Consider the following 24,614-nt stretch of genomic DNA (forward strand, 5'->3'; position numbering starts at 1 on the left):
GGAGGGGCCGGTCCCGGTTTCCCCTCTGGGGATGGGGCCGGGGCCGGTTACCCCCCACCCCGCCCCAGGGATGGGGATGGGGCACCCTCGCCACCGGGGATGGGGAAGGGGCCGGTCCCAGTCCCGGTCCCCCCTTCTCCAGGGATGGGGAAGGGGCTGGTCCCGGTCCCCCCTTCTTCAGGGATGGGGATGAGACCGGTCCCGGTTCGCCCTATTCCCCTCCCCCATCGCCGGGGATGGGGCCAGTCCCCGTGCCAGTCTCTTGCTTCGGGGATGGGGATGGGGCCAGCCCCGGTGCCGGTGTTCCCCACGCCGGGGATGGGTCTGGGCCCGGTGCTGGTCCCCAACCCCGGGATGGGGCGGGCGGGTTACCGGGAGGCGCGGTTCGGGGCCGGCGCTGCGGGCCCCGCCGTGCGGGGATTCCCTTCTGCTCCGTTTATTCGGAACTTGCTGATGGTGTTGAGGCTCCCTGTGAAGGTCTTTACCAAAGTGTGTGTTTCAGCCGGTTGCCAAAATTGGCGTTTATTAGGCTATCAAGAAACCCAGGGATGACATCGCTCAAGTACTGAATTTATCAAGTGCTCGGTGCACAGGAGTGATGGTTTTGCCATCATTTTTGTACAAAACACTTAGTTTGTGGCCAGCCTCGCGTGTGCTTAGGCCCCGGTATCGATACGCTTGGCCGCATCCTTTCCTCAATGCACGAGCAGCTCTGTGGACTTTGCCGCTGCAGGTGTTCATGGAACTGAGCTAAGAATGGACACAGTTATTTCCAGGAGCCTTATTAGTAACCAAACGGTGTAGTAGCGTAGTCTGAAGGGTGTCTTACCGTATTTTTCTAAGTTGTACTGACTTTTTATTGTCTCGTACTGAATGGGACTGTGAAGACAACACCATCATTCTCCTTTAGGCTAAATGGTGCTATCTCTGGGCAAACTGTGATTCCTGAGAGGTTTTAACTGACTTGCGCATAGTGTTTGGGGCTCATTTGTGTGTAAGCAATCACAGATTCCGGTGGCCTTGTTAATGAAATTATGCATTTGATAGAAGAAAGTCATTATTTGTCCCTAGGCCTGATGCAGAATTCAGTGTGCTATCATCTGTCTTATTCTAAGAATCTAAATATGTAGTTCTTATCAGCTATGAGAACAGTGGTCAAGACTGGCTTGACCTGAGAAAGGGGCATAAGGAAAAAATGTAAAAATGTATCTGCAAATGCTCTGAGGTGTGCCTTTTCTTGTTTTAGGTTGGTTTTGGCCCCAAGGAAGGTATTTTTGGTGAACGCATCCCTTGTTCTACTTAGGCAACAAGATCTAAGCTAACTTAGAATGTTCCAAGGATCCATTTTTAACTCTTATATTGGAGACATGTTTCTGTGCTTTGGTACAGTGTTTAATTAGACACCTTGCTACAAGCATTCCTCTTGTCCTGTCTCCTCATGCCTGATCACTTTCCTCAATATATGGCTAATTTAGGACAAACTTGTGAGTTACTAAGGGATACTTACCCAGACATTGTTCTGAAGAATTAATGGAATTGATTGGTAACCTTTGGAGAGGTAGAAAGGAATTTTGCCATTATCTTTTTCAAGCAGAGGATGAGCCAAACAGCAGCAACTTCAGAGCTATGGAGTTTTCTGGCCTCAAAGAATATTGCTTCGCTTCTGTGATGTTTCTTTGCATTTTTTCCAAGAGTATTGGTATCTTTTTTTTTTTTTTTTCCTGTTTGTCTTGCTACCTTTCTAACTCTGACTTCTTCAGTTTCATGTTCTCCCCACTGCCTGTCTCTCTGCTCTGCCACCCTTCCTGTGTTTAAATACTTGTTGACTTCTCTCTAACTCTTCTCTGTTTCTCCTCTTCTCAGTCTGTAGAAGCTACTCTGATTTTTTTTTTTAATTTTTTTCCTCTCCCACCTTCTGCTATTTTCAACTATTGCAGGAATTTCCAGTGCCAGAGTGCTGCCTCTGTTGCTTATTTTGGGACATTACTCAAACCATATGTCTCTTTGAAAAGCTATGAGGGAGGAGATAAGTTCCCCACATGCTAATAGTATGTAATCCCAGGCTTGGTCTTTCTATTCCCATTGGTTTATTGCAGCGTGTCTCCAGTCACTGTGTTCATATTTCCGCCTCTTGGGCACAAGGCGCTGGAGCCTTCCCAGTAAGGTGTGACAAGTGATTCTTTGCTTCCCCTGTGCTGTCAATTGTTCCGTAATTCTCCTGATCAGTTTAAGAGGGGATTTTCTGTGATACATTCATACTGATGTTGTTAAGTAAAATTTATCTTTTTCAGGAACTTGAGCATAGGCAGAGGAAATTATGCTTCCCTTAAAATCTTTCTTGTGTCTTCTGTAATTGTGTTATGTTAGAAATACCTGGGGTTTCAGACAAGCTTAGAAAATGCTTTTCCCTTGGATATACCAAGCCATAATGCGGAGTCTCCCTTGGGATCACCGAGACCCATTGATACTGTCTTTGAGCTGACAGATAAAGGTGAAGCTGAACTTCAGATAGCAATAATCTTCAGGTAGCAATGATAACAATCCAGAAAAAGAAATAAGAGTGTTTAACTTCTGTGTGTTAAAGTGGGAAGTAAAGTCTGTATTTTTGGGTTTGGTTTTTTTTGTGGTTTTTGTTTTTTTTTTTTTTTAAAGTACATCCTTCTAGTGCTTCTGGCAATGTCTGCAGCTGCCTTGGTTATTTCCTGCCAAATGAGCCAGACACAGGCTCCTCTGCTTCCAGACTGCACCCTGGAGTAGAAGCATGGAGTGGCTCGAGCTTTCCCTGTGCTCTTCCTCCCTAGAGAGAGGGATGTGGCCTTCTCTGAGCCGGGAGGCAACCATCAGGAGGGCAGATAGATGCTGGAGGGGATGTTTTGTGGAACACAGTGAAAGGGCTGAGGAAGATGACAGGTTCGTAGTTTCTGACATGAGGTTGTAGAGGTTTATGGAAGCAGGAGCAAGACGTATGAGGTTGTAGGGCTGTTGTCTTTCACATCCTTTGATTAATGGTGTTAATTATACTGGATTGTTGTGTATGTAGGTTTGGTTTGGGGAGTTTATGGAAGATTTTTTTTTCCCAAACACACTTTATGTTTAGTGTCCTGTCTATTTTTAACTCATTTGAGTAGTGTCAGGGGTTTGTATTCATGATGTAATAACTTAACTAATTTACATTTTTGTAATGTGCTAGTGTGATGTAGTGCTCTGGAACAGAGAGAAGGAGAGAAATGTTATGCAGTTATGTGCTTTGGGGTTTTTTTGTGATTATTAGTTCTCCTCCAAAAAGCCATGAAATTGAAAAATGCCATGGTAAAGAAGGTTAAAATTGAGAGAATTTTCATCTGTCCTCCCACACAAGCATTAGAAAGCTTGTTTTTGCTTTATGAATGCTTTCATTTCAAAGTCAGCATCAGAGTTCCTAAGGCTACGCAAGATGATTTAGCACATTTTCCTGATTGCAGCTTGTTGCCATTGTCTTTCCTCCAAGAGTTATTTTGCTTCCCTGATTTTTTTTTTTGGTGTTCTCCAAAGTAGTTCTTTCAAGCAAACACTACCATTCTTATCCTAACTTGTGCAAGGTACCAAGTCTTTTGCTCACACCTCTTTTTACCTGTCTCTGGCAAGAAGATTGGATGCCTATCCATTTTGAAAGGTGTCTGCAAGCCAAAATGGAATACCTTTACCACTCTATTGGAATGAAATGCAGTTTAACACCATATACAACATCTTGTTGATTTTTTGGGAGAGATGGGGTCATCATGACTAGGACAGCTTTCCTGGAGCTGAGTAGTACTCAGAATCATGATATGCAAAGGCGAGGACCCTTCAGCCCAGCTAGTTAACAATTAAGTGATGTGATCATGGTGTCTTTCGCTTTTTTCTGGGCCACAGAATTCTACAGTAATGTGATTCCAGTTATCTATTCAGTCCTCAAAAAAGAGAGAACAGTGGTGGCACGTGTGGCAGCACTTGCCTATGTGTTATTTGCACGTGTTTAAACATGCTGAGGCTGTGGCTGGGAAGTGCACTGGATGACTTGAGGCTCTTGAGATTGCCAAGGGAGCCAGAGTTAAGCTCTGGTATTCAGGGTTCTAGCTGATGGAAGCCCCCCACATGACTATGTAGCATGTCTTCTGGAAAACGACTGATAAATCTGTACTGAGCTGTTTAAAAAAAAAAAGCTGTGGGGAGTCGCTGAGGCCTGCCAAGAACCCATTCATGTTTAATGTGCTTTTTCCTGCCTTACAGTTAAACTAACACAGTGCTTAAATGTCTCACAATGATGAAAGTCTGCTGTGGAGCTGTTAAGGTTCAATTTTGAGGGAAAGGGAAATAATTTGGCAAAGTGAGAAACATATTATAACTCTAGCAAATATGTAGTGTGGAGCGTGCTTATGTTGTCACAGATTCTTTATTGAACAATCCAGAAATGTGAAAGATGATCTGCTAAGAAGAGCTTTATCCCTCTAAAGTTTGCTGGGAATTTTTTGATATCATGGTCTGGGAATAAATAAAGGAATATATTTAAATAGATCACCTGATCCTAAATTAATAAAAATTACCCAGATAGTAAAAATTTAATTTCAAATTAGAGTTGTAGTGGCTGATACATTATAGAATCATTTGGATCAGTGGGACCTTAGAGATCATCCAGTTCCACTTCCCCTTTCATAGGCAGGGAGGGACACCTTCCGCTAGCATCAGGTTGCTCAAAGCTTCAGCCAACCTGGTCTCAAACACCTCCAAGGATGAGGATCCATGACTTCCTGGGCAACCAACCTGTTCCAGTGCCTCAGTGCTCTCACAATAAAAAAATTCTTCCTAATATCTAATCTAAATCCACTTTCTTTCAGCATAAAACTCTTACCCCTTTTCCTATCATCACACTCCCTGATAAATAGTGAAATATTACCTGTTAATACTGTGATAGTTTGACATTCCTGTTTGTATTACTGAAGTATCCTAAAAGCTGACTGCTGGTTGGAAGACTTGAGTGTGCGTCTCGTTTTTTTTGTTTTTTTTTTTTTTTTAAATCTTGCTGCTTGACACTATTCTACCTGCCTGAAAAAAAAGAAGAGCTCAATCAAGTTTGTCTTGGCATTCCAAACTGAATTCTTAGGTCTCTCCTGCCATAGTATGACAGTAGCACAAATAATAAATACCTGCTATTTTATTCAGAGCTTTGGCTAAATAAACACGAAAGCAAGCTGATATTTTTCCCTGGTTCTTTCAAGTTTTGGTGTCTCTCTGTCATTGAAGGATTCTAAGCTCTGTAAACATTATTTGCAAAGGCTGGTTATAATGATTATTTCCACTTTGTCTGCACTTGCCTCAGGTATTTGGCATCAGGAACAGGCCAAGGGAAGTGAAGGGGATTGAGAGCAGTGCCAAAACAGCTGAGGGAAACCTAGGAATTGCATCCAGCCTTCCAGAGTTTTAGGTCTAGATTTCCATTTACTATGTAAAAGTACTTTTGATGATGTTTCTGTGACCATTGAAGAAGGAATATTTTTTTTCACCTTGTGTTAACTTTAGTTATTGCTTCTGCATTGACTTCTGTCAATGCTTATAGCTCACATATATTGGTTGTATGCTTAACTCCCTTGTGAAAAAGGGATACCCAGAAGTGCAGAGTGGAAATAATTCAGAGCAGTTGCTATCTTGACTTGTTATATAACCAGCTTACTTATTTCTTATACTTATTTCCATATAGTCTTTATTCAAATGATATGATATCTTCAGAGGTTTTTGACTTCATCCTTATAATGTACTTTAACACTCTAATGTTGTCTGTCTCTTCAGGGATGATTCTGTCCCAGAGGATAATATTTGGAGGGGTATCCTCTCTGTGATTTTCTTCTTTCTAATCATCAGTGTTCTAGCTTTTCCTAATGGTGAGTAAGGTTTGTACTATTTATACTTCACTTTTTGTAACCTGTGAATTTCTCTTTATTGTCACTGTATTTGTTCTGATTGTTATTAAAGCACCATGTTTTTTTTCTTTACTGTTTTGAATTCCTTTATGTTAAAGAACAGTCTAAAAATGGGTTGCAATCATACTGAGCAGAGATAACAGTAAAATGCAAGTTATTTATAGCTTCTCTGTATCTAACAAGGAGGTTGGCTTTTTAAAATCTTTGTCTATTTGCAGGTGTGCAGTTGTAGCTCCAATTGCTGGATAATGATGCTCCAGATCCTTAAACAATGTTTAAAAGGAGTGTGACTCAGTGTGTTTTAACAGAAGTGTTATTCTACAAATTCTCAAAAATACAACTTGCATAAATCACCGTACCAGAATCTAGTGATAGTTAGAAATGGTCTAAGTCACATTACGAAGTAAAAGCACGGTTGCTTATAGAATTGTAAGTTGGACGAAGGCTTTTATAACTGTGTGAAGAGCAGAAAATGCAAAAAGGTCAAAACATTTGTGTAACACTTAAGTCTTTGGAGGGAATGCTGTCTTCCTGGTATACTTAGGGTTATTTTTTAAATTACTATTTATTTCTAATTATTGCTGTCAACAAAAGCGTAATTCTTAGGTCAAGTCTAAACTGTCTCAGGATTGGCAGTGTTCAGGAAAAACACAGTGATTGTGCTCAGGGCAGATTTTTACTTCAGAGTTGAAATGTACTTTTCTCATATTTTCAAAAATGTTAATCCATACTTTTACAAAGCACTACCTGAAAAACTGAGTGCCAGAAAAAAAATAAACTTCATGCATACAGTGGTGAAAGAGCAGTCTATAGTGTATGCTCAAAATATTTGTTCAGCCACCTCTTGCTGACTAAACATATGATTCATGTTTAGAGATTTTCCAGTTTCACCAGACTTACCCCTTTGCGTTCTTCACATCACTCGAGGTTTTTAATCTAAAAAAGTCAGTTTAATCACTAGCTCTAAGGTAAATAATGTTGATACTGTTAAAAAGCATAAGTATCTTCTTGTCAGATATATGATACTCAGTTTGGAAGTTTTAGGAGGCCTGTTTGCTATCATTTTGTGGTCATCTGAAGGCTAAGCACCGTGTTTCTTTGCTTACACACAAAAATTTGTATTTGATGGCTTTATTGGGAGCAAGCCACATGTGAGCTATGGTCCAGAAACCAGATCAAGAGATCAAGTTACACCTGAGATATGGTGGTTTGTCTGCTGAACAGGCAGCATATTATGTTCAGGAAGCATCTCCACAGAACTAATTGAAAATCATGTCTAGACCCTATTAATTGGCATCTCTTTTTCCTCTCTGAAATCTGCTGTTACCATTTTAATGGAGAGCACAAACTTTTGGGCATATTACATAGTTCAATGAAGAACTGATCCATGCTCATGCCAATTCCTCATACGAGGTATACTCAGAATAGATTATGTGGTTCTTTTTGATAGGTCTTCTAACAGACTTTTTGTTTACTGCCCGCAGGACCCTTTACACGTCCTCACCCTGCAATATGGAGAATGGTTTTTGGTAAGTTTAAGTCGTGTTTCTTGCTTTTTTTAATGCTTCTGCGGGACTGGGCATTTTAACTTTCAGATGAATAGAATTGTCATGAAACATAATTGTCTATCTCGTTTGTGTGAATGCCACTTCCCTCCCACTTCTGCACACTTGCTTATCATCTGTTTTTAATTACGCTTGGGATTGTCATTGTAGTTACTCCGTGTCGGGATGGTGTAAATTACATCACCACAAAGGTATCGTTCTGATACTCTGTTTTAATCCTGTCTTCTTTGTGATTCCTAATCTTCCTCCATACCCATCTTACTGCCATCTTTTCCCACACCAAAAGAGTTTGGATTCTTTTTTATAGCTAGTGCATATGCTGTTTGACTTCTAACTAAATCCAGTTCAGTAAGGTGTTTATTTCTGTTGTTGGCAAAATATGCTATGAAACTTACTGAGTCAAGTCTTGCTCCTTAAATGTCTGAGTTACATGGCAAAAACATAAGGAATTTTATTTTGAAATAATATGTGGTTCACCAAGCATATCTTAGACTTTAAGCACATTTGCAGAGAATTAGGTACATTTGATTTAAAAGCTAATCTATTTCTTTTTAAGGGGACTGAATGTTTCTCTATCCTGCCACCTTATATGGCTAAACATAAGTAATCTCCCAAAGTAGCTGATTACTCATCTGTTGACATTGAGCGGATACTGCTGATTAGATAGTACTTGTTAAAGTATCCTACTCCTTGTGAAGTCTGGAAAACACAGGTCCTACTGCTCATTACAGATTTCAGCAAATGTAAATTAAAAGGTCCTTCTCAATGCTGATACAGGGGGTCAAACTCTGACAGTACTTTCGGGAAAAGGCTGCATGGCATATCAAGAGCAACATTTTTTTCCCTGCATAATTCTGCTGCTTCTGGCATGGCTTATTTAGCCATGCTTGAGGTCTCGGACCTATTCAGTAGATGAAAGGCAGGAGGAGTGTGTCCTCAGCATTTCAGAATGCACCGTCACCTCCTGGCTTGTACTTCTAGTGTTTTGACATCTGTTTCCCTGGTGTGTTTATAGGATGTACTGCAGAGGACAGATATATATATAGTTTCTATTCGTGCGTGTGTACTTGAATGGAGGTTGTTCTTTAGCATACACTGAGGATTAATAATACGTGAGTTCTGGTTATAGTTTAAAATATATTTTTAGAATTGCTATAGTTTATTTTGGATAGTGGATACTAACTTTATTCACATTAGTCTTTCTGCCTTCCGTAACATTGCTGCAGGATGCAATTAAGTGTGAGTGCTGGACTATGGAAATGGTGTTAGTGTTTATAAGCATCTCCCAAATGTAGTCTTGGATACCTGTGAACTTGCGAATAATTTAAAGGTATGCTTTCAACAGCAGCTTCGTCTACCCACAGATCTACACCTAGGACTCTTCTTACAAGTTTTTTTCTGTTTAAAAAAACAATCTGTGCTCAGGCATCGGAAAGAGAGAGGCAGTAGTCTCAAATGCAGTAGTGTTTCATAGTTTATAATGGTGTGAAAATAAATAGTAATCACTTTTATCTTTAAAAGCTTCAAAGAGCAAATCTTCCGTCTAAACAGAGTGACTTAAACGTACATTAGTTTATATTTAGAACTACTCTTTATTGCCAGCATAGGTCAGAATTGCCAGGTGGGATTATTAAATTGATCTTTGTGTTGAAATCTGCATATGGCAGATTAGAGAGCTGTATTAATGAGAGCAAGAATACCTGAATCAAAGGGGCGGAGCTAATCCAATCCTGAGGTCCTAATGTATCTTGCTGAAGAGCATCCTGATCACAGCCTTGTACTACTCATGTCTAAACTGATTTTGTTACACTGATTTTGTTTTCATTAGGTTCACGCAGTCAAGTATATGTTATGTCACTTGAAAAGGGAGATAAGGGCTGAGTGCTCAGAGATTACTATCTGATTTGTGTCATGTTTTTTTGCATGTAGCCACTGTATTTAGGAAAATTGTGCAAAGTGGACGTGTATAGAGCAACAGTTTGAAAGCAGCTTTTTGGACTCGTGTCCCAAGGAGTTTTGTGAGTGAACATAATTGTAAAGTTGAGTCTTTTTGCAGGTCTCAGTGTGCTCTATTTTCTGTTCCTGGTGTTCGTGCTCTTCCTTAACTTTGAGCAGGTAAAAGCAGTGATGTACTGGCTGGATCCTAATCTTCGATATGCCACAAGGGAAGCAGATATTATGGTATGTATCCATGACACTTTATTGGACATTTTGGCTATTTTAAGCATGTTTTTCATGGGTGGAAGGGATAAATCTGAATTTGCTGGCTATGAGCAGTGCAAGTTTCTGTGTATACTTGACAGAGTCAACAAGCCTTTTGTGTCAACTGCTATTTCTTTATATTGAAATCGATTGGTGTGAAAAACGGTATTCTCTGTATATAATGCAGGTGCTCACATGGGTGTACAGTCAGGAGTGTGAGATATGTTTGCACCGAGTTGGCTTTGGATTCCTCTAAATAATAGATACTGAAAATAGACTTAGCAAGGTAGTATCTAAATGAGGCTTTTATGGTGTGTATTCCTCAGATCAGGCTTTGATGCCACGGTGCTGCAGTCAAAAAGGCAAACCCAAAATTCTTTGATCTGAGCTCAGTATACAACTGGCATATTACTGAGTATGTAGAATTCCAGGTACAGCAGCTACAGGGCTCTGCTGCCTTCTGCTCAGCTAAGCGCTACTGCTATTACCATTGGGAAATTAGCTATATAGACCATGATCTAGAGTGGTGTGGAAAGCCAGGCTTGTTCTTCTGCCTGCTGAACAGCTTGCAGAGAGTTTTCAATACAGAGAACATTCCGCTTCAGGTGAGAACACTTCTAGCAGAGGGAGAGGAGTTGGTAAAAGGAGGCCTGGGAGAAGTGTGTGAGGTATGTTGGGAGACAGGCAGAAGAGTCTTAGCAGTTGAGCGTCATACAGAAGAGGGTTACAGTGAAGCAAGAGTTGCAGGACTAGTCCTCTTCACTATCACATCAAATTACTGCCCACAACCTGACCAGCATGCTTCCTTGGCGTTGGGTTTGCGCATTGGCACACTGTGGTTATCAGCTACGTAGTAGGTACTGTTAATGAACTCATCATAAAATCATAGAATAGTTTGGGTTGGAAGAGACCTTAAAGATCATCTAGTCCCAAACGCCCTGTCATGAGCAGGGACACCTGCCACTAGATCAGGCTGCCCAAGGCCCCATCCAGCCTGGCCTTGAACACCTCCAGGGATGGGGCATCCACAACTTCCCCGGGCAACCTATGCCAGTGCCTCACCACTCTCACAGTGAAGAAGTTCCTCCTTATGTCTAGTCTAAATCTGCACCTCTTCAGTTTATAGCTGTTGCCCCTAGTCTTATCACTACAAGCCTTTGTAAACAGTCCCTCCCCAGCTTTCTTGTAGGCCCCTTCAGGTACTGGAAGGCTCCTATAAGGTCTCCTGAGAGCCTTTTCTTCTCCAGGCTGAGCAACCCTAACTCTCTCAGCATGTCCTCGTATGGCAAGTGCTCCAGCCCCCTGATAATCCTTGTAACCTGCCTCTGGACACGTTCCAACGGTTCCGTATCTTTGTTGAGGATTCCAGAGGTGGACACGCTGCTCCAGGTGAGCTCTCACTAGAAAGGAATAGAGGGGCAGAATCACCTCCCTTGCCCTTCTGGCCATACTTCTTTTGATGCATCCCAGGATAAGGTTGGCCTTCTGTGCCGAGAGTGCACATTGCTGGCTCATGTCAAGCTTCTCACCAACCAGCACCCCCAAAGTCCTTTGCAGGGCTGCTCTCAGTCACATCATCCTCCATCTTATATTAAAACCATGGATTGCCCTGACCCAGGTGTAGGATCTTGCACTTGGCCTTGTTGAACCTCATGAGGCTCACACAGGCCCACTTCTCCAGCCTGTCCAGGTCCCTCTGGATGACATCTCATCCTGTCATGCCTCAAGAATAAGGAAATGCACTGATTGTCTTTGGCAAAGAGCAATTGACTATGTATGTGAGCTGCTGCACAGCACCTGATCAACCGTGGCTGCCAACTCCTGCCCTGCAGCACATAAGAGGGAATGGAAATCTTTACAGTGCAATAAGTTCACATTAGCTGACCAGTAGTGAGGGCTGCTTACAGGATCTTTACCTGGAAAACTCTGGATACTTCAGGTTTTGCACCACAGCTCACCATCAATAGGTGCTGTGCTACATCAGTACCCAGAGCAGGTCTCTTCTGCAGGAGACGTGGTGGTAGTGAGGCGTGGGCAGCCCGCTGGTAGGGTGGTAGGAGGACACATTGCTAAATGGAGCATGAGCATGAGAGTTAGTGATGTTGCTGAGCAACAAAAGGGAACTGAGATAAGCAGTCTGGTAAGTCAGTTTCGCCTGTCATTTAAGTCAGAAATAAATAGATTCAGGTCAGTGGAGGACTAGTACTACTACTGGGACAGAAGCACAGGACAGCAGATTACTTGACTGTAGCAGTCAGCAGAAACTTACTACTTTGCAATCCTGATACTGTCACTTAAAGTTGGACTAAATTTTTAAAATGGAACTATAATGAAGATGAAGCTTGGTCTCTTGCAAGGCTGGCAAAGTTGCTTGAGTATAAAAGAAAGTCTGATGGATTTCACTATGACTGGCAGAGCTGCAGTGGGAAAGATAAGATAGAGGGAAGGGAAAGCCTCAGTTAAAAGAAAAAGGAAAAAAGCAAGAGCCCTGAAAAAAGCTTACTTTTGGAGTAACCTTATTGTGTTTACTCATTATGGAGTTTTGGGTATGATGGTGTGGCTAGGAGCCTGCATCTTCCATTGTGAATTCAGTGCTTATCATGCTGGTTAATGAGCCCATTTTCAGAAATCCTTCGGTACATGCGATAAAGCTGCTCCTTTTGCCATCCTTAGAACAGGTGGAGCAGCTTTCTCTGTGTGACCAGCAGCAGTACCGTGCATGAAAAACGGTATTATCATTTCAGGGAGCACTAGCAGTAAGGATTACTTACACTTTCATAGTGGGGTGTAACTGTCTCCTGTTAGAAGTATTTGTGTGAAATTGTTCATTCTTCTCTCTATGGTGACCAGAAATTAAATCTTTCTCTACCATGCCATTTTCAACTTGATCATGGTTTTTTTTGTTCAGAGCTAGCTATAGTTCTGGACTGAACCTTTCTTAAAGTCAGCAGCACTGAGCAGTGCTGTGTTGTCACCTGCAGGTGGCAATGTATATTTTAGGAGGGTTGGAAAGCAGAGTTTTGTTGCTATGTATGTTTCCAGTTGGGAATTGTTTGGTTTGTGCCCAGTGGTGAGACAGAACCCCACAGATGCAGCCTCCTGATGGCATGCAGATTTTCTTTCTAATTGGGCAGTGATTTCTAGCACTTGCTGTACAACATGGTGAGAAAACATTTGTTATTGATGACTAGTATATTAATTAATATTCTTAAGGAATCTTCCACTCATCTGTGACAGAACAGTTACAAATTCCCTTTTGTTTTATTTATTTTTTTTCCTTTATCCCTGTGACAAAACTTTCTCAGTGTGAATGTGTTCTTGGAAATTGCTTTGAGGAAAACAAGACACCAGAGGTGCTCAAATGAACAATGAGATGAGTAACATAACTTCACATACTGGTGGGGATTAGGCACTGATGACCTACATCTAAACACCTGACAGCATGAAAATGGAGAAAAGTGATTATTTTGAATTAAGAGCCCAAAGAAAAGCAAATAACTATTTTCTGGAGTATTGCTTGCTGGCTTTATTATTGTTGATTTTGTTGCTCCTGCTGTTCCTCTGTCACATATGAGATACATGCTCTTTCAGGCACCAAGGTCTATTCCATCTCCTTTTACGTTAGGGCTGTGTGGTGATGACACTGATTCTTAATACTGAAAATTTTCCTGTAGAGCTTAGAAGGACAAGAGAGCAGAAAATGCATACTTCAATACCTTTATAATTTCAGATTTGTTGCATTGTATAGAAAGAAGTTTCTTCATTCTAGTGTTTCTGAAGTTACTTGGTCAGAGGGTTTTTTTTGTTTTGTATTTTTTGTTGGTTTTTTTCTGTTAACAGGAGTATGCTGTGAACTGCCATGTTATCACCTGGGAGAGAATCCTCAGCCACTTTGATATATTTGCTTTTGGGCATTTCTGGGGCTGGGCTATGAAAGCTCTGCTGATCCGCAGTTATGGGCTGTGCTGGACTATTAGCATCACCTGGGAGCTTACTGAGGTAGGCTATGCATTTATCTTAATTATAAGCAAATATGTAAGACTTTAATTGTTCGGGGGGGGAGGGGAAATGTGAGTGTTACTAGAAGGATGACTTATTAGTTCTTAGTATAGATTTATATTTTAAGCCTTATAATCTAGATGTTCAACAATTGACGCTGTCAATAGCAAGCTGGGATTTAGGCAGGTGTCTTACTACTACTTGAATATGAGAGAAGTCTAGGCCAGCCTATTGATGCCATCCATATTTTGGTTTTCTCTTACGTGAGTTAATACTTGGACAACTTCAGATTTTCACTAATATACCCTAATTCAGAGCAATTGCTTTTTCACTTTGTAGTATCTGATCTACTGTCATGATGCCCATGCCCCAGATACAACAGTATTGCACATTGTGTATAGTCATGCATACTGTATGGCAAAATGGGGATGAGGGCTCTCCAAGGTAGCTATGAGAACCCAGGAAAATTCTACATGAACTGCAAGATACTGTTCGTGTGTTGTTTTCTGTTGTGAGGCCTGAGAGCATAGCCAGTTCTTTTCTTGACTCGTATGCCACAAGCCTACTTTATTTGTATTCACTGACATAAAACATCATTTTTACTAGACTTGGATCTAAGTAACTAAACACAGTGTAGTCCCCTGCACCATGTTTTGGAGGACCACTGATATATTCTTGTTATCTAGCTTTATATAGTTCTCCCAAGCACATGCCCAAGTCATTTGACAGTTAGCATGTTCAAATCCTATTTCAGCTAAAAAAAAATAAAGATGCTTAACATGATTCAGCCAGCTTACTGTTGCTTGGACTGCTGGTCCTTACTGTTAGAACTTTTTTAAGAATTCAAACTGATTAATTGATATGCTGGATAGTATCATTTGCATGTAACTTAGAGCCTGATTAGTAGAATGTGTCACCTAAAATCCAAGGATGTATTTCTATAAAAATAAGTTTAATTTCAGTGTATTCTTTGATTGGACAAATCAGAGAAAAAAAAAATCCAGCTTTTGAGACAGCATAGTCTAACCTGTCTTACATTTAGTATTAAGTGTAGATGTAAACACCTGAATTTAGTCTGTTAAATCATAATTTTCTGGAGACATTGCTGTCTTGAGAATGGTTGGCTCATCTGACAAGGTATTTGCAATTCAGTAATGCAGAAAAAGATTTAGTTGTCTAAAATTAAAATTCTCGGTTTGAAAATACTGGTGCCATGAGTTCCTTTTCAAAACAAGGGTTTTTTTCCTGTGGCATTGAAGGATATTCTGGTTTTGAAGCTATTTTGAAAATGCTTGAGTTTGGGATTTCAGTTATCCATCTACAAAACCCAGCTTTGCTGGTTATTGTACTCATTTTTCACTCTGGAAAAGAATAAATCTGGATTTGGTTTACATGCACTCTTATCATTCAGTTGATCATCACGCGGCCGTCATCTTCAATTTGACACCACATGGGGTGTCTAGTATTCCGTGTTGTTGAAAGGCGTATTATTGGAACAGGCAGTGTGTTGGGTAAGATTCAACATATAGAGAGATTATCACCACTCAAATGGATTTTTAATGAATAAGTTTATTCAAAAAAGTCATCAGAAACCTACAGAAGTTATCAGAGCAGTTATACAGGGAGTTAGCTGTACAACTCCTATGAGCATTAATGGATTTCACCTGGCTCCCATTCTGAAATAGGACACTTGGCTCTTACTTCATATTATTGGATTAAAGTTGAGATGGAGGCAGACCTTGATCTCTTGTTCTGAGAAAAAAGCTAGTACCTTAGAGACTGTTTGGTTAATACCTGTGCTCTGTTTTTTACTGTCTTACTAATTTTGGTGTCTTTGGTTGGGTTGTTGCAGGTTGATATTCATAACCAGTGCCTCTTTCAGGTGCAATGAACGTAAAATGTGAAAGGAAAACTGTAGCAGGTTAATAAGTAGCACTGTAGAGCTTGGATCCTGGAGAAAAATGCAAACTTTCTTTTCTACAGTTGAAATTCACGTAAACTTGTCAAATAAACCGAGTTACTTTTATATACTTTTGCAAGAGTTTTCAAAGGAGCTGTCGCTGTCAGTATTGGTCACTGTAATTTATTATAAGTGGACCAGTATTCATTCTTGCTGTATACAGAAAGCATTGTTCCTTTTCCTGCATCTGATTTTTTTTTTTTAGTGTTTTATTTATGCACCTGTTACGAAAATAAATAGTACCAATAATTTTCCACAGACAAAATGTATGTATGTTAACTAACAAAAAGTTGTACTGTTTTTGTGGAGGTAAGAATATTTTGTTTGCTGTTTGTTTTGTTGAGCATCTCCTCAAGTATTCCAAAGGGACTGATTTTCAGTCCACAGCTAACTTTTTCAGACTGTTCTGGGCTACTGTGATTTTTCTTGTGAATAGAGGTACAATTATTTTCTCTTAAAGGAGAATGAGAGGTGCTGAATACTGAATAATTTCAGTATTCTCAGTAAATTATGTTTTTATCTTGCCATAACTCTAGCCAATTGTCTTCCTTTGCTCTATCAGAGATGTAAAGTCACCAAATTTATCTGCAAATACATTTAATTGCCTTACTGATGTCTCCTAGTGATCTTGAGAAAGGAAAGGGTTGCTTCAGAGATAAATGATCTGTGCATTTTCCAGAGGAAATCCTTAAGGAACTGAATATGTTTTCATATATCCAGATGGTGTCAGCTTTTCAGTCTCATGTTGGTTTGTTTCTGGGGTATTTTCAAATATCTTTGTTGTAAAAGTACCTTCATCATCAGTTCTTACCCAAGACCCAAGGAACGGAGTGTGGAATATCTTCTTAACTTCCTGAGCTATTGTGGATCAAGTACAGCAGCAAAGCTTGTGGTGTCTGAAATATCAGTGAACTCTTAATCATTTTACAGTCACTAAATTTCCTGAAAATGTAAATTAAGGGAAGTGTTTTGAAATGGAACAAGTCTTAAGTCCTAAATGCCAGCATCCCTTAGTACTGACAGTTGCTATAGAAGTATCCATTCTGTTTATTGCATCTTGAAAACATACTTTTAAAACTAGTTTGCAAAATGAAATAAAGATTCTCTGCAATTCATTTTTTTGAAGCACAAAACGCCTTCTTTCCTCCAAGAAATGCAATAGTTTTCCTTGTGTCATGCACTTCTGTGAATGTTTTGTGTGTCATCTTGAAGACGAAGAACTGCATGAACTACAGCATAGCCCCAACAGGGAGTGATGAGGAGGAAACTTCCAATATCTTCTGTGGTTCTAGCCGAGACCTTCTGGAGTTGATGATAGGATACCCACCAAATTTCAGTGGTTGTGGTTCATGTCCTTGAAGTATGACATGTACTGAAAAGCTGATTTTTGAATGTGTACTTAAAGAGTGAATGTATATGGATTCTGAGCTGTTTCTCACCCTTATTCTTTTGCTGTATTCTGTAGCTCTTCTTCATGCACCTTCTGCCTAATTTTGCTGAATGCTGGTGGGATCAAGTCATTTTGGACATCCTGCTTTGTAACGGGGGTGGCATCTGGTTGGGCATGGTAGTTTGTCGTTTCTTGGAGATGAGGACCTATCACTGGGCAAGCTTCAAGTAGGTCTAAATTAGAGCTTGATAAACTTTGTTTGATGTTATATTAAAATAATTACCCTGGGAAGTAGGCCTCCTTTTTGCCTATGTGAGATGTGTGTGATTTAGAAATAGAATGCAATCTGCATGCACTAATAATGCTGTAAATTCATTTTAAATGTTAAAAATCCATCTCAGTAATGCTACTGTACACCATATATTTGTATTATGTACACAGAATTTTCCTTTGCAATCTAAGTTACAAACATAAATGCCAAATGAAAATATAAAGTAGTAAAGCTATTTGCTTTTTATGTTTCTTTTGTACAAGTAAAACTTTGAAGAAGGCAGTGAGCAAAACAAATTTTAGTTCTTTTCTCATTATACAATGTTTTTAAACTAGATTTGGGCTCAGCTTGATGAGGCATTAGCATGGCAATCTGTCAGGACTAGTTGTAGTCACAGAAGAGTCTTCTGGCTGATTGTACCTGTGCTGTGAATTGCCTTGCCATGTTACTGGTCTCTAAAGTAAATTGAATAATTGCAAAATAAAGTAGTGTTCATTGTCTTGAAAGGGCAACGGCTTTCCTGCTGGCTGGTGGCAAGCATGATTATCTGCATGTTATCAATGGTATAGATGAAACGGTATCAAGTACAATGCATTGCCAAAAGATATTACCTTGAGAGATGGAAAAGGAGCTCAAATCTTGACTTCCAAATTTGTACCCTACATGAACTTTTTTACTGCTTTCTTTTCTTACTCACAAATTTGTTAATTGGTCTGAGAACCATCTAGCCTTTAGTCTCAATTCAGTTTTTTGCATTTCAATTCAGAAGAAATAATGAGCATCATAAAGATGATGGTCCCTCTGTTTTTAGAGTTCACTGGAAGTTGAAACAGCAGAATATTTATAGAAGACTAGTCTTTACTGTCTTTGTGGAACAATTTTTCGTCTTGTTTTTTAAATGCATGAATAGATATTTTTGACTTTTAATATTAAGAGGAGCAGTGTGGAATGAGATGCTTTTGCTTGTGCCCTTTTGTTTTCTTTTTCTCATTGAATAAACACAGATCATAAAGATTAGAAGGTTCCCACTAGCCTAGAAATGCAAGTATCAGAAATGCCAAATCTGAATCTCCTTTTTTGTCCAGAAGGGCCAGAGAAATAACAGGATGAAAACGGACTTGTAGCCTTGCTAGTCTTCCTTCAAGAAAAAGAAACTGAGCTTTTCTTTGATTCCCTGTCCTTTGCATGCTGTTGCTCATCTGAGTTAATGTTATCAAAAGCAAGATACAGTAACACATCTGTCAGGTGAACTTCATTCACATTCCCTTTCAAAAGGGAATTTAAAAGCTATTACATTTCTCCAGAAGATTTGCATGCATGAAATACCAGAACAGCAGGGGTTATGTGTGCTGGAAGTACAATATTTTCAAACCTGTGGAGCTAGCCCCTTATACAATTAATAATTAATCCACCGGATTTGTGAAGGATTGATGTCAGTGAGCTCTAGAACAAGCAGTCTTTGGGATAAAAGAAGTGACCGCATAGACTAGTAAGGAATATCCTTTAGATTTTCCAAAGGGGTTACAGAACCACAATTTGTGTTGCTTTTCTTCACAGAGAGAATGATAGATATGTTTTGTAGTTAGTTATTGACTGAGGATAGGGGAGGGTTGGCTTTCAATGCACTCTGATTGAAATGCTTAATAGATTATATTTCTCAATTCATCCTAGACTGGTACACAGTTGTGTCTGTGAAGATGGTCATTGTGATTTTTTTTTTTTCCTTGCATTTTTCTTTTGTTTACTCCAGCTGTTCTCTCTTTCTAGGGATATTCACACGACCACAGGGAAAATCAAAAGAGCAGTATTACAGTTCACCCCAGCCAGCTGGACCTATGTCCGCTGGTTTGACCCAAAGTCTTCATTTCAAAGAGTGGCTGGAGTCTACCTTTTCATGATCATTTGGCAGGTAAGAAAGAAGTTCTGTGAAATCAAAGCTGCCATCAGCTCAGTTACTTATTGGTTGTGTTTGGCTAAAAGATATTCTAATGCAGTGTATCTCTGTTGTTGAAATATAGAGTTGAATGAATGGTTAATACAGAATTGGTCAGGGCATTTTTCACAGTAGTTACATGATAGCTCAGGAGTGTAATTACAGAATCTGTGGGAAGACCCAAAATTGGACCTGGCTATTGCTGTCCTGGCTATCAGTTTGCTCTTTGCAATTGATACAGCTTTTAAAACTGCTAGACAGTGGGGCTTTGGGGTGGTGGGGTTTTTTTGGTGGTGTTTTGTGGTGAGTTTTTTTGTGGTTATGGGGTTTGTTGTGTTTTTATTTCATTGGTTTGTTTTTCTCCACTGACTGTTGGATGGATCGCAGATACTCAGAATTCTTGCCTTGATCCATCAAGACTCCATAATATATTTAAAATGTATTGGTACATCTGGTACTTCATCACACAGATGAAGTGGGCTTTTAGTGGACTTCACTAAAATTTTTTTTTTGTTTGCTGAATTTAGTTTTTAAAAGGAGAACCAGAAGTATTTCTCATATATGGATATTATCTCTTCTATTCCTCTACCAAATTTGCCTACCTGATTTAGGATATGAAAGTTATCAGGAGTTGTGAATTAGTGTCTGGTCCCTTAATGTCTAGGATGTCTAGGAAGAGACCAAATACTTTCGCAGAGGTGTCCGGGGGAGGATTTTTGTTTTCCCAGTATATTCCTTGCTTGCCCTAGAACAGGAGTCTTAGACTGTTTAAACCCTTAATCTAACCATCAGGGTTATAGGAGAGAATAAATTGTTTTGCTTTTGTGTTTTAGTTCCTATATTAATCTTCGCACGTTTTCTGTATTAACTCATTAAAATTTATATAGGTTGAACGCTATTAACTAACAATTTATTATTTCATTTTTTTTAGCTAACTGAGTTGAACACTTTCTTTTTGAAACATATCTTTGTGTTCCAAGCAAGCCACCCTTTAAGTTGGGGGAGAATTCTCTTCATAGGAATCATAACAGCACCCACTGTAAGGTAATTTTGTTACCATGGGCTTTTTCCTTCAGTTTAAAGTAGCTTTAGTTCTAGGCACCCAAGAACTGCATATAGTTTGTGAATAACTACAGCACGTTTCAAGAAACTTATGTTTTTACCACTTTGAAAAGGAAAATAATCATCACTTTTCAATGAAATGTGTTTTCTGACAAGTAAACTAATAAGGTAAAATGTATATTAACATCTGTTTCTCCATAGAGATGCAGAACCAGTCTGTTCCATCTTCTGTTTGTATACCATCTCCCTGTTTTGTGAGTTAGATGCATATGTTATTCTTGAGGACTGCATGTGAAAGCATCGAAGTTGATGAGTCAGATGCTCATGAAAGCGTAGATGAGGAAAAGCAGAGCTCTTATTCTATTTGTCTACATGAAATATTAGCACGTTATGAGAAAAGATAGAGCATTGCCATGTTCTGACTAACAGAATGGTATATATGCAGCATTAATAGTTGTATAGAAACATGAACCTGCTTTTAGCCGTGCACGCTGTTTCTCATTGTTAGCAGAGTCCCCTTTCCTGTGACATAGCCAGAGGTAGACACAATACATGCAGTTCCGAAATTAGAGGCAGGAAACTTGCCATGCATGAGTAAAGTGATGTTGCCTTGGACAGTTAAATGGCAGCCATACATTGGTTTATTCCTAAAATATAGCTGTTAGTGTCTCAAGTTATGTGGAATGATTTCACACTGTTAATTCAGTCACCTTAAGCATCCTATAAACTTCTGTATAGGTGAGCTTTCAAGTATTTTTATGGCATTTGCCAGTCTGTAGAAGTCTTTTTTTTTCTAAAACAATCCTTGTATTGTTGGGTTAATAACACTTGTATTCCCCATCTGTCAGTGGAGATCAGAGACTGAGAAAAGGAACTTTGGTCCCACTTCTTTGGAATTCCTCTCTCTAAACTCTTAATGTTTAGGGGCATAATGAACAGAGCAAAATGGTCTCCAGACTGCTTTCCAAACAGTGAGAAATTCTACTCTGTTCTTTAGAGGAATATATGTCAGTGGTTAAAACACTCACCCAGGATGTGGAACAACCATATTCATTTTCTTTTGAGATTCAAACCCACATTTCTTAAGAAAATGCAATTGTTAATGATTTAAAGACTAACTGTGGAAAAAGTGAGTGGTTCTCTAGTTCTTTCAAAGCTGTTACACTTTGTCTGAAAGAACTGGAGATTCAGCGGAGAGGCAGGAGACGTATATAGCTTTGTGAACCTACTAGTTTGGGTTCTTTCCCAGTCCTTGCTCTCAGATTTTTCTGTGTTGTTTCAAGCTATTCAATCTGCGTGATAATCTATCCTTCTAGAACTGAAGCCATCTGGTAGACAACTAGCATGATTGCATGTAATTTTAACCATCAGCACTTCATTTTCACTGTCCATTTGTAACAAACATATATTTTCTAAATGTAAAGACTCTGGAAACTTTCAACTGAACAAAGAATTTCCTTGTTTCCCTTCTCAGACAATACTATGCGTACCTCACAGATACGCAGTGCAAGAGGGTAGGAACTCAATGCTGGGTGTTCGGGTAAGTGTTCTTGCCACATTCTTGAAGTGCTTGGACAAGTGTTAAGTAGGAATAGGCTTTGCATGAAGCCAGTCTTTGTCTGGCATTGATTTTAGCATAAAGAACAGTATTGAAGAGGTTTAAGATTTGGGGTTTTTTTTTTTGGTTTTGGTTTTTTTACCCCAAGTTCGGAATCTGGAGGTAGACTATGAGAAGTGATGGAATGAGTAAGGAGAAGAACAGAAAGAAGAGCTTGAAACTGTAGGATAAAGTTAGACTCCTTCAAAGCAGAATTGACCTTGCTGCTCATGTTTTCAGTCAAGTGAAAGGCAAATCATTTGCCTCTACCACTTACCTGTCATTGGAGCAACATTTACCTAGCTCTCAAGGTGGGCATTGCTACTGTTAATAGAATCATGACAGAAGATGGTGAAACAAACCACAATTATCAACTTATCTTAAAGAGTGTACATTTTAAATAAATTTATAAATTTGAGGGAAGAATCTTTGATTTCTACGTTATGAAGAAGAAAAGAAAGATAAGCTCTTCTGTTTCATCCAAGTAAAATTTTTTTATTGAAAGCTAAAGAGGAATATTATGTTGAATGTATGCCTTCTGGCTCTGAAAAATTAAAGATTACAGCAACCATCACCATTGGTTCAAAGCTCTCACTGAACACGTGAGTGTAATTTATGCAAATAAACAGATGCTCAAATATCTCTTTATTGATCACATAATAACAACTGCAATTCATCTCCAGTTTGATCTAATCATGGGAAATGTGCATGGAGCAAGTATTCACATTGATACAGAGCAACACCATGAGTTCCTGTTTGCTGGAAAAGCAGTGCTCTTTCGGTAATTTAACTATCCAGAATATAATTTCTGAAGTAATTAAAGGCAAGTATATAGAGTATTCATATCTGTGGCGATAAAAAAAAAAAACACTTTGAAAGGCACTGAATGGATTTGCAGCACCCTAACCATGGGAACAATTAAAACCAGTGCTTTGCATTAGTGTGAAACTGTATTCTCTGCAACTTGTGCATCAGATCTTCTGGAAACTGCACCATTTTAATCAAGATGTTTTTCAAAACCAAGTAACTGTTAGGATGTTGCAAGACAATTTTGATTGAATGAAAACTTACTGTCTTTAGTTCCGTTGATGATTCTCATCACCCTTCAGCAGGATACTAACACTTTGCACGCGTTAGCATTCTTCTGCCTTTTGGTTTCCCACTTCTTTAACTGTAATAGCTGCCCTGTTGTACAGTGTGCTTAACCCAAGTATTCATGACAAGAACAATGGCAAGAACATACAAATGCAGCACAAGCAACTCTATCATTCTTTAAGTCCTTGTTGAAAATTGTCTATTGTTTTGTTTATACCTTTGAGTATATCATACTCTCATGTTTGTTTCTGTTCCCACAGCTGTAGCTTAACTGTTTTTTAATCTGCAGCTGGATCAGTAAGGATAATATAAGAAAGAAAAGCAGTTGGTAACACTGCTCTCAAATTTTAACTAATATGAACCTCATTAATTTGCAGTATTGGTCAATTAGGTTTTAATTCCACAATTCTAAGTTTTAAGTCCACTCAACATGCTGCAAATCACATTAGATAGTATAGAGAAAGCTGTAATTTATTATTTGCACCAGGACCATTACTGCAATATCAGTGGTTGTCCTGCACATGTCTTTCCTCCATTTTCATGGAGGGAGCTGGGTCCTGTCTGCCAGGCAGTAGAGCTGGTTTTGGCAGCTCCCTTGTTGTGGAGAGTGCTGGTGGAGAATGTGTCGAGCTTGGGAGACCAGAACACTTGATCTGATGTTGCCTGTACATGTTTGAGGAGTGTTCATGCATCTGATCACACAACCTTGAGGTTAACAACGAAGAAGTGCTAAACTTTTATAAATTTAAGAGTTTTCTTCATAATTTGTTTCAGCTTGAGAAGATCAATTTTATACCCTTTTGCTGCACTAGTGGTATTTCTGTACGTGCATTTGTTAAGATGTAATTTTGTGTCCAGGACCTACACAAAATAAATAAATTTCCATGACACGTGATGGAATCTTTGGATTCATAACCTCTTGCTCCCCACCAAGTGGTGGACCAGCCTCCATAGCTTTGAGCCTGAAAAGATTTAAACATCTGGGACTGGTGAGAAAGCTGGAGATACTTGTTTTGGTTCTTATAATGCCAGAGCAGAAAGTGAATATTGCAGTTTTTCCTCTTGCATTTCTCCAAATCCTCTGATACTATAGTGTGGATCTCTGTTTACATAGCAATAAAACCAAATACATGGATTCCCAGAGAATTTGAAATGCTGTTTCATTTTAATTTTCTTGTTGAAATCCATCTGAAGCAAGCAAAGTAGTCTATTTAGAATTGTAATAAATTTACATCCAGTAGATAGATGCCCAAAGCACAGTTCTGGTTCATCCAACTGGGAGGCTAGTGGTTGTTCAGCATGGAAAATAAATTTATATTTGGTGAGGGCTGAAACTCAGTGGTAGGTATAAAGAGAAATTCTCTGCTATTGGCAGACACTCCTCCTTGTTTCCTGGCAGGCGCAGAGGCTTGCAGAACTGTGAACTGCCAGTCAATTTCTTTTTTGTGTGCTGTTTATGCTGAAGAAAAGTTTAAGAAAAAAGTTTCCCAAAGAACTTCATCTAATACTGTTTTTAGGGAAGTGTATGTTTGCTGGAAAGTAGTGCTTGTTTGGAGCTGACAGACTAGAGTCTGAGTTGTGAACATGTGAATTAAATCCATAGTGTT

The 24,614-nt window shown here is 39.3% G+C and overlaps 1 protein-coding gene across 4 annotated transcripts in view; it reads left to right on the plus strand.

The window, feature by feature from the left end:
* Positions 1-24,614, plus strand: part of PTDSS1 (phosphatidylserine synthase 1) — a 31,574-nt gene that overhangs the window by 290 nt on the left and 6,670 nt on the right. For all 4 annotated transcript variants that reach the window (XM_069854403.1, XM_069854404.1, XM_069854401.1 and 1 more), the window contains exons 2-9: positions 5,803-5,894; positions 7,418-7,462; positions 9,555-9,679; positions 13,541-13,699; positions 17,125-17,276; positions 19,088-19,229; positions 20,185-20,297; positions 21,790-21,855. In XM_069854403.1, coding sequence (XP_069710504.1) covers positions 5,803-5,894; positions 7,418-7,462; positions 9,555-9,679; positions 13,541-13,699; positions 17,125-17,276; positions 19,088-19,229; positions 20,185-20,297; positions 21,790-21,855 — 894 coding nt within the window. The remainder of the gene's footprint in view (positions 1-5,802; positions 5,895-7,417; positions 7,463-9,554; positions 9,680-13,540; positions 13,700-17,124; positions 17,277-19,087; positions 19,230-20,184; positions 20,298-21,789; positions 21,856-24,614) is intronic.

Source organism: Phaenicophaeus curvirostris, chromosome 3, assembly GCF_032191515.1.
Source record: "Phaenicophaeus curvirostris isolate KB17595 chromosome 3, BPBGC_Pcur_1.0, whole genome shotgun sequence".
Lineage (NCBI taxonomy): Eukaryota > Metazoa > Chordata > Aves > Cuculiformes > Cuculidae > Phaenicophaeus > Phaenicophaeus curvirostris.